Below are 10166 nucleotides of genomic sequence, written 5' to 3'. Positions count from 1 at the left end.
GTGCGCAGCCGACACAGCCATGGCTGACGGGCTGGCGACACTGTCACGGACACACCTGCTTCATTTTTATGACTACAAATTGTGAAATAAATTCAGTTCCAAACTGTACACCCAAACTGTTCTTTGATTACGACTGTATTCTTGGTATAACATAAGAAATCTTGACCTCTGAAGTCTTATCAACCATTAGTTTCTCGTCCAGTCAAAAACAACGTGATAGTCAGAGTCAACAAACCCAAGGGCACCGTCACAGCCTCGTACCCCCCGTGCCCTTTGCCTTCTAGGCTGTCATTCACCCTTCTCTCTGCTCCTCCTTAGTGTGGCTCAGAGGGAGTCCCAGGGAGAAGGAAGGGGCGGCAAAGTCCGCAATGACCTCATTGTCTTCTCGGAAGCCTGCAGAAATGTCAAGTTCTGTGTAAATTCAGGTTTTGAGGTGATTTCTATAGATCATACTTCGATACCCTATCCCTGTCCCCTCCTCCCCTGACAACTTGAAATTAAAAATTAAGCTTTCTATACAAAGGACAGGCCGGCTGGGTGCCCAGCTGGCTCAGTTGGTGGAACATGTGATTCTTGATCTTGGGGTCGTGAGTTCAAGCCCCACCTAGGGTGTCGACTCCTTAAATAAATACACTTAAAAAAAAAAGTACAATCTTAGAGAAACAAAAATGTCTTATTCATTCTCATTTTCTGTCTTTCGCGCCTTGTTAAACCATGTGTCACCACTGCCTGTGGGGCCTGAAGTCACCGAGAAGCCACCCTGGGTCCACCTTCTTCAGTATGAAGCCCCGTCCTCCGGGGAGCCTCCCCCAGATCCCCTCTCTTCCACCTGGGGATCTGCCCTCCTCACTCGATTCCCAGGAGGGAAGTGCTCACAGGTCCCTGAGACCATCTCTTTCATGCCACCCAGACACCTGCCAGGCCGGCGTCCCCAGTGGTGGCCCAAAGTTTCACATGCTTTTGGAGAAAGGATTTCCTGATTCGCAGGATTGAGGCAACTCTGTGCATAAACCAGGCACAATTTCTCTTTTCCCCTGTGCTTATTTAGCACCGAAGTAAAGGAGAGAGAAAGAGAGGGCCTCAGTACAGCACAGGGGGTAAATCTAGAGCAACTTCGTGCGAGAACCCATGACCTTGTCCCCTGGGGGTAAAGGCATGAACTCGAAGGCAGTGTGTCGCAGCCATACCATCTAAGATCTTGCTGAAACACAGATTCCGGGTCGGGGAGTCTGGGGCAGGGCCCGAGAACCTGCATTTCTGACAACTTCCCAAATGACGGTGAGGCTCCTGGTCCACGCAGCAAACTGAGCAGCGAACTGCTTCAAATACACACAGAAGCCGGGAGCACGTGGCTGGCTCAGTCAGGGGAGCGAGCGACTCGGGACCTTAGGGTTGTGGGTTCGAGCCCCACGTTGGGGGTAGAGATGACTTAAAAACAACATCCTTAAAAACAGACACGCAGAGTTGGGGGGGTGGCGAAGAAGCAGCAAACACGTTGCTAAAATGACTCCCTCAAACTCCAGACTGGACAAGAAGCCGGGGGCAGCGGACACGGGGACATGGGGACACGGGCACAGCCACGGGAAGGTGGGGAGCGGGTGGTAAGAAAGGAGGTTGTGGTCCAAAGGGGCGCTTCGAGTGTCCCGCCGTTGAGCCCCAGGAGCAAGTCCAGGGTGCGCCTTTCCGACCGCGGCTGAGACCGGACGGGGCGGCTGCTGGTGGGGAGGCAGCCAGGAGGCAGGCGGCCTCCGTCCAGGATCAACAGACTCTCCGCACCCGGCGCTCAGGGGTCCCCGGCTCGGAGCACCCCGCCTCACGTGCCGTTTGAGAAACACTGACTTACTCACTGGACAAACACCCACGCCTCACAGATCTCCCCTGGGCCCACGGCTTTAAATGCCTTCTATGCCCTGGCGACCCCCTGCCTCCAGCGCAGCCCTTCCTCACGCTGACCTGCAGACCCGTGTGGCCGACACCTGCGTGGCACGGTCCCCGGGCACCTCCGGCACCCCCTCCTGTCTCTGGGTGGAAACGCCTCCTTTGCATTTGTTCAGGCTGAAAACCTCGGAGGGACCCTTGCCTCCTCCTCCTCTCGCTTCCCTCACCAGCCCGTCAGGAGCCCTGCTGTCAGCCAACAGGGGGGAGGGGTGCTCCCCTGCCCCCCCACCCCGGTGTGAGCTGCCATCCCCCGCCATCACCTCTCACAGACTCCCCCCTGCTCCCGCCCGGCCCCTGCCCTTCCCGGTCCTGTCCTTCCTCATCTACCGCCCCCCCCACCCCCGGTCTTCCGCTACCTTCTCTCTACTCGCTCCGTTCCAGCCCCCAGCTCACTGCCCGCTTCCTCGCTTCCTCGCTGTCTCCACAGCAGGCTGACCCTCGGCTTGCCTGGTGGCAGGCACCTGGCTCACCCTCTCCTCTCTTTCAAGGTTTTGCTCAACTGTCATCTCCTCAGCGGAGCCAAACCTGACTGCCCTGTTTAAACTTGCATCCTGCACCCCGCCCCCGCCTTCCAGCCCCCTGCGCCCACCTCCGCTGTCCTAGCATCCGGTGTAATTTGTGTATTAGATTTGCCCATTGGCTGTCCCCCACACTAAAACGTAAGCTGCAGGGGGCAGAGTCACGTGTTTTCCTTTGCTTTGGTTTGGGGGGGACACCTAGCATGAGCTCACCGACGTAATCCACGCGCTCGGACCGGGCCTGCCCCAGCGAGTGAAAGTCCCCCACACGAACCAGCGCTCTCTGTCCTGGCTGCGTTCCAGCTCAGTTCACAGACACACACTGGACTCACCAGCTCTCGCCTGTAGTGGCCCGCGTGCCCGCGGGCATGTGACGGCGCCATGGACACTGGCTGTCACCACTGCAGGCTCCGAGCTGTCAGCACAGAGCCCGACACGGGGCTCCAGCCCACAAACCGTGAGATCATGGCCTGAGCTGAAGTCGGACGCTCAACCGACTGAGCCCCCCAGGCGCCCCCTAAAACTTGAGGAAAGCATTTCTGTTACACCCGGGAAGCTGAAACCTGTTCTATACCAAATGGGCGGCACGTGCCGGCGGATGGCTGGGCCACAGAGGACAAGTTCAACAAACAGGGCAGAGCGACGGTCTAGAGGCCGTGGGAAAGGGCTCGACAGCCCCCCACCCCGAGGTGGGCACAGAACTGTGCCTTGAACTCACTCCATTCCCTCCCGACCCCCGGAGTTGGACCCAGTGGCGAAGGCACTGAGTACTTGGTAAAGGTCTCATTGTTGCTTTTAGAATAGACGATAAATTCTATTTCCTGAGTAAGTCCAACCTCGACAATTGAAATGTTACGAGAAAATAATGCCCAAGCATATTTTTTTAAAATTTAAAACAGTGACTCACTTGTTGTGTAATGAGATTTAATTTTGCTGGCACTGGCAAAAATCTTCCTACTAAAGTAGTCATTGCTTTAGGGACATCTGCAAGGAAGACAATTAAAATTAATTTATAACATATATTGTTCCTTTTCTGCTTGCACATTGAAGAAAGTACAAAAATGATCCTGTATCATGGATTTATCATGTGCAAAATCACTTAAACTTATCTTGATCCTATTTGGGTTTTTTTTCTGTAAAACCTTTTAAGTCAATGTTTCTTTGTTTTTTTTGTTTTTTGTTTTTTTACTTATTACACCCTTTTTCTTGGTCATAAAGCTACTTAAGTTTCCAAGGATAGCCTACTATATTAAACACACACACACACACACACACACACACACACACTCACACCTGTTGCTAGTGCCCAGGTTCCCAAACCGCATGCCGTGGGGCCTTCAGGTGCCGCAGCAAACCCAGCGGTTTGTCCCTGCATGTCACGCTTTTGGAGAAAGCACAGCGACATCTGTTGGACGCCGTGTAAACTACTTTCAATTTATGTGTATTCTTTTTTTCAAATGGTCACTAACTTGCTAGGATGTAAATACTTAAAAGGCTATTTGGACCAAACTACTTAACTGCTGGAACTAATACTATTTCTCTGGTCTAAGGGTGAAAAACGTTAGTGACACATGAAGGGCCCTGAAAAGCTCTGTGTGCATGAGTCCAAGTGGAAGAAGGAATGCGTCTCAGCGTCCTGACCAACTGAACACATTTCCTGCTCCAGGCTTGTGCACCCTTTGAGTGATGCTATCTTGAGACTTTGGTAAAAGGATCCATTGATTTTATGCTGGTATTTAATATGTACACGGTGTGTGTGTGTGTGTGTGTGTGTGTGTGTGTGTGTGATTTTGTGACAAGAGAGTAGATTTGGAGAACATTATATAAACCCTCTCCTTCTGTGGATCTAAACGCGTTAGGATTTCGTCATGTTCCAGAAAGAAGGGAATTAGGAAAGAACCCCTCTCTGCCTGTATAGAGGATCAGATGCTTCTCTGACCTGTAGAAAACTCATGGGCATGTGGCAAAGGGCTTCTAGAAGAGAAAACCCCAACCCCAATCCTGTATCATAGAAAAGTAAATGTCTCGAAGGCATTTGGTCTATCTCTAAATATAGACAGGATGGGATAGAAGTCATATTTGTTTTAGCCATGAACTCCAACATTTCACTTGGAAGGACATTTGTTTTTAATATTGATTTAAATTATTGGCAGGAGCAGCATGGGAACATAGTCAACATATCGTATCAACTTTGTAGGCAACAGATGGTAATTAGACTTCTCGTGCTGATCAGTTCCCGGTGTACACAAATGCAAAATCACTACGCTGTGTGCATGAAACTTGCCTACTATGGTATGCTAATTCTACTTCAACAACAACAAAATAAAACAAAAATAAACAGGGGCGCCCGGATGGCTTAGTTGGTTGAGCGTCCGACTTTCGCTTAGGTCGTGATCTCGCGGTTCCTGGGTTCGAGCCCCGAGTCGGGCTCTGTGCTGACTGCCAGCTCAGAGCCTGGAGCCTGTTTCAGTCTGTGACTCCCTCTGTCTCTGACCCTCCCCTGCTCACGCTCTCTCTCTCTCTGTCTCCTAGAAATAAATAAAACATTAAAAAAACAAAAACAAAAAAAAAATAAACCACTGGCAAGCTCAGTGAAACATCTGATAATAACATATCCTGCTTAACTCAAGATTTAGAATAATGGTTCTGTATATAAGCCACATGAAGAGGCCCAGTGTTCAGGAATTAGTGTCTGACTTTTGCAAACACAATCCTAAAGTCGTGTCATTTATTCTTTCTTTAATCATTTATAAGTGATTTGAAGATAATCAAGTACTTATAGGTCATTTATTATCATGATGCCTGTTTGAAGATGTTTCTGAGTGAGTGGTAGAGAAATCAGTACTTGATACAGTTATTTCAAACCTCGTGGTGACTAAAGCACAGCCATATTTCTATTACATGAAAACGTTCCCATCAAAATGTATGGTTTATGCCACACCTGAACACTCAGCCCCCCCACGCGATGTGGGAAAGGTTGGTATTTCCACCCGGTCCCTTCTGGGCACACCCACCCTTTGGTGAGAGCAGTCGCCCCTTGGGACCCGAAAGCTCTCTCCGGCCAGCAAAACTAGGCGGTAGCTATCCAAGAACACAGTGCATGTCAATTAGTCTACACAGATTTGTTTTCTTTTCTTAGTTCACCCATAAGGGCTGTGAGATCTGCCAAACTGCCTGCTTCACAACCCAACTGCCTATTTTACGTTCACTCTACATGCAAACCAAACATATTCACTTACAACTTACGTATGACATAGGACACAATTTTGGTAGGAGTTTACTCCGTACCTGACTGTAGGTAATTATTTTGGTCTTGATACTGAGGAACCAAATGAAGTGCTTTTAGCTCTCTCGTGCCAGAATTGTCTACACACAGCATTTGTGTGCCCCCTTTCAACTGACATATCACCTAAAATGAGAAATAATGATCACGTTTCATTTTTAAAAGATATCCAGTAGTATGAGCCTATAGAGACTTAAATCTGAGAAAGCAACTTTAATCCAGATTTTAAGTTTTAGTGGAAAACGGCAAACTGGAGCTCTGTTCTCGAGTTTTTACTCTACGATAATGCGTTCTCCGGAGGCACCGCACCCCGGAAGTGCATTGTGAGATGTGTCCAGTGTGCAGACCAAAGTTCCTGCGGACGCCTTCCCCTACAGGGGGTGGCCCGCAGAGAGACAGGGGCGGGGGCAGGCGGCCACGCGCCAGGGCTCCCTTCACCGCCCTCGGACTCCGCCGTCAGCACCAGTGAAGGGCATGGTGACCCGCCCGGCCCCAGCCCCGTTCAGATCCAGGTAATGTAAGAAAGACTTCGTCCCCAACTCCAGCTCTGGAACTGGTCACATCCTTGGAATAATCTTTAATTTTATGAGTTATTCTCTCCTGCTATACACGCATTTATTATTCTTGTACACGTGGTGTGTTTGTTTTTAATGTACATTTATCTTATTCCCTGCAAGTACAGTTTAGAAAGGCTAATCCAAGAACCGGGAGATTCTAAGAGGCCACGTCAGTGTTCCTGGGCCTGATGGGCGCTCTCAGATCACGCAGGTGGATTCTGACCACAAGCAAATCCTCAGCGAGCCAGGCCCGTCAGTCACAGACAGAAGCCAAGCAATGCACAGATGAGAGTCCTCCCCAGGTGCAGTCCCGGTCCAGGTGCTGCAGCCTGGATGGGAAGAGGAGTCGTGGCTTCTCCCCACGCACAGCTCCTAATTCTCACAGTCAAACCACAGACACCCGGAGAAGCTGTGGTCCCCAGCTTTCCCAGACAGGAAAACCCAAATAAGCATAAAGACTGATGTTACCAGAAAAACGCATGTTATAGAGCCTTACAAGGTGCTGGTCCCAAGGTGCTGATCGCTGGGTCAGACCTTTAGCTGGCCCTGACATTGGCTAAGAGGTCGGTATTCATGTTTGGTTGGAATTCTATTTATATTCAGAGGATAAAGTCATAGCCACACACACACACACACACACACACAGGTGCACATAACAGGGGCAAAGGCTCTCCCAGGCCCTGCTGTGCCCCCCGGGATTGTGTGCACACTGCTCAGTCACTAGTCTGGTAGCACTGGAAGGGTTCTCATCCTGTCCCCCTGGTCCGGGCATTCTGGAAAAGCTCTGCCCTCAGACCTCATGGGCCAGAGTGAAACCACAGACAGGGGACAGGGGGGCAGGTGCTACCTCGTGCCCCGACCAAGCCACAGTCTGTGATGAGCTCATCTCCCAGGATTCCCGAGCTCAAGTGTGTGCCTTAGAGCTTAGGCCTCCTTTCTCGGAATAAAGAGCCACCAGGGAAAAGGCAGTCTCTGGTTCTTTGGACTCTTTGCTAGAGGAACAGTGGGGGCCCATTCTCGGGGTCCTCTCCTTCGCAGGCCTCACCACACGGAGCCAGGGGGTCCGAGACACACCGCTTTTGAGCACACCATGTAACATCTCTGTTTTCTTAACCATGAAATGTAGAAGGCAACAAGTTGGTAGGAGGGTTAAATGAAAACACAAACATGTACAACTCTCACACAGACCCCAGGCGTTACGGATCACCCATCTCATGAGACTATTACTTGGTATGATTGGGAGGTTGGAGGCAGGCACGAAGGAAAGCAGCCACAGAACCACACCTCCAGCCGCCCCCACCCCCCACCCGCACCCAACTAAGCACAGAGTCCTATAGGCCGCCCCATCCCGGGGCCAACCCGGGTCTGCACTGACCGATGGGACTTGCAGTTACCTCCTTAGTGACACGGCAACGTCCTAACCTTTGTCTGGTTTGCTGTGACCAGGGCGATGAGAATCTTAGAAATGGATGGAGCCCTAGGAAGGTTCTAATTACGCCCCTTTTAAGAGACGACACAGACAAAAAGGCGGATTCAACAAGTAAATCAATGACTCCTGTTGACTTGGCAGTGATCAGAGCCAAACGCTTACGATCCTGTTAGACACATTTCTTTGGGCATCATTACCATGGGGTTAGAGTCCTTCTTGTGAGAGCAGCCAGAGGAGTCCTCTGCTTCCTGGGATGATGGGAACTTGCAACAGGGTTCGGGGCCGAGAACGTTCTGAAACATTGCTTCCTCCGGGTTGTTACTTAGAATTGCACCACCGGCTTCCTTTATTTCCACCTAAACAAAGCAATGTTTTACTTTAGAAGTCACACTGTGGACGCGGGGTCACAGCTACGTTAATGTGGACACTTCTCTGCAGAAGTTATGCCTTTCAAGAGCGCCCTTACCTTTCCTTCTTCTGTCCCTCACTACCATTCTCCCTATGGGGGGCGACAGGGGGCGCGATAAGCCATCCGACCAGCCTCGCTGGGGAGTAAGGGCCCTGAGGACTGAAACCATCTGCCCACAAAGTGTGGATGGAGGTGTGATTTATGTGGTGCTCATGCTGTTGAGGCTCCCTAGCCGGCCAGCTGCCCCTTTCTCACCGTTTTTAGAGCTCGCTCATTAGGTTGTGTTAGATGTTCCAGTTGACTGTTTTGTTTTGTTTGTTTTTTCTCTCCTCCAGAAGCCTACAATCCCTGCTGATGTTTCCGTAACGTTGATAACACATTTAAAGGCAAACTTATAATTACGCAGTAGTGCCCTCCTGACCGCGTGGCAGGATGATCGCTAACAAGAAACACTGAGGTCAGGAGGAACTGTCAACCGTGTCTCTGAGCCACGGTCGGTGACAGCGGCCCACTCAGGGACACGGGGCGCCGCCACCAGAGAGATGCCACGGAAGATGAGTGGAATTTAAACACTAAAAAGACTCAGGGGTTAAAGAAATTACCATCAGATTTCGGCATTTCGAAATCGTGAGGATTCTTTCTAAAATTTGCTGAGAATACAGTGACTTTCCAAACTAGGGCCCCTGAGGGGGCAGCACGCATTTCCTTGGGATCGTCCCGTCAGCTGACAGCAGGAACCTACGCAGACTCGGTTTGTGTTCCATACACCGCCCCCGCCCCCACCGCCCTGCAACAACCCCTCAGCAGCAGAGCGCTGCTGCTCTCGCCTTTTGATTCCATGCAAACTAACCTTGCTGCGTTTTCCAAGGTGCTCGTGACGCTAATGTCAACAGGGGCTTTTTCCCTAAAGCCAGTGACAGCAGCAGGGCCCGGGATGACGCGCCTGCTGGCTCTTGCCCTCTCCCGCCCTGGGCTCTCCGTAGCGTTCGCCCCCCTTGAACCAGGGACCCGGAACCTGACTCTCCCCCAGGCAGACCGGCTCACTGGGGAGCCAGGACGCTGGGGGGCGGGGGCAAGACCTGGGGACGGCCAGTGGGCTCGCTTCTCCGTCTGGGACAGGGTGACACAGGTCCCGAGCCTACTTCCCACATGGATCTTACTGGAATCACCCGGACGCCCGCCGGGGCGGCTCCTTCCCGGGCCCAGGCGCCCAGGGGCAGGACGGCGGGACTCCTGTGTGGGGCCAGCAGGGAGGACAGGAAGTGGACGTTGTAGGCCGGCGGCTGCGGGGCCAGGGGCAGCACCGCGTCCTCCAGGGGGCTGAGCTCGGGGAGGCGCGGGTACTCGGCCAGCATCTCGTCGCCGTCCTTGTCCCCCGCCAGCTTCACTTGGACCTGGCCGGCGCCGGCGCCGAGCAGCGGGGGGCTGAACGCGGGCAGCGGCGGCTCTCCGGGGCCCGCGGGGCTCAGGTAGTCGCCCTTGAACACGTGGATCTCGCCCTCCTGCTTCACCACCACGGGGGCTTTCAGGGTGAGGTTTTCAGAAACAAACGGACTCTCCGCGCCGAAAAGGTCGGTCACCATTTCCTCCCCGGGACTGGTCATCCCGCCAAGCAGGGGCGCCTCTTCCATGTCCGCTGAGGGGACCTCGGCCGGGCATCGCCCCGCACCCCTCGCCGCAGGCAACAGGGCCGGGAGCCGAGCACCTGCGAGCACACGGCCAAGTGAGGAGGTCACGGCCGCGCCCGCCCCCCGGGCCCCCCAGGGGGGTTCCTCCATCCCCCAGCCAGGAGCTGACCTGGAAGGGCCTCCCCGTCCCTGAGGGCCTGGAAGGCCTGGCTGGGAAGGGGTCCCCCCCACCCCCGTCCCCGAGGGGCTGACCCGGGAGGGGTCCCAGGGTCCCGAGGGGCTGATCCGGGAGGGCTCGCGGGGTCCCCGGGGCCTGCCCTGGGAGGGGTCCCTCCGTCCCCGAGGGTCTGACGGGCAGGGGTCTCCCCCGCCCCCGTCCCCCAGGGCCTGTCCCCAGAGGGGTC

General features: G+C 53.2%; 1 protein-coding gene across 3 annotated transcripts in view; it reads right to left on the bottom strand.

Annotated features, from left to right (window-relative positions):
* TESMIN (testis expressed metallothionein like protein) overlaps positions 1 to 10166 on the bottom strand; it is a 30607-nt gene that overhangs the window by 20255 nt on the left and 186 nt on the right. For all 3 annotated transcript variants that reach the window (XM_077766522.1, XM_077766523.1, XM_077766524.1), the window contains exons 2-5: positions 9295 to 9839; positions 7923 to 8081; positions 5745 to 5865; positions 3364 to 3440 (exon numbers count right to left, since the gene is read on the bottom strand). In XM_077766522.1, the coding sequence (XP_077622648.1) occupies positions 3364 to 3440; positions 5745 to 5865; positions 7923 to 8081; positions 9295 to 9765 (828 nt within the window). In that variant the 5' untranslated portion in view covers positions 9766 to 9839. The remainder of the gene's footprint in view (positions 1 to 3363; positions 3441 to 5744; positions 5866 to 7922; positions 8082 to 9294; positions 9840 to 10166) is intronic.

The sequence above is a fragment of the Crocuta crocuta genome, unplaced genomic scaffold (assembly GCF_008692635.1).
Source record: "Crocuta crocuta isolate KB4526 unplaced genomic scaffold, BGI_CrCroc_1.0 scaffold636, whole genome shotgun sequence".
Lineage (NCBI taxonomy): Eukaryota > Metazoa > Chordata > Mammalia > Carnivora > Hyaenidae > Crocuta > Crocuta crocuta.
Note: the sequence above shows the minus strand (reverse complement) of the source record. Positions and strands in the feature narration are given on the sequence as shown.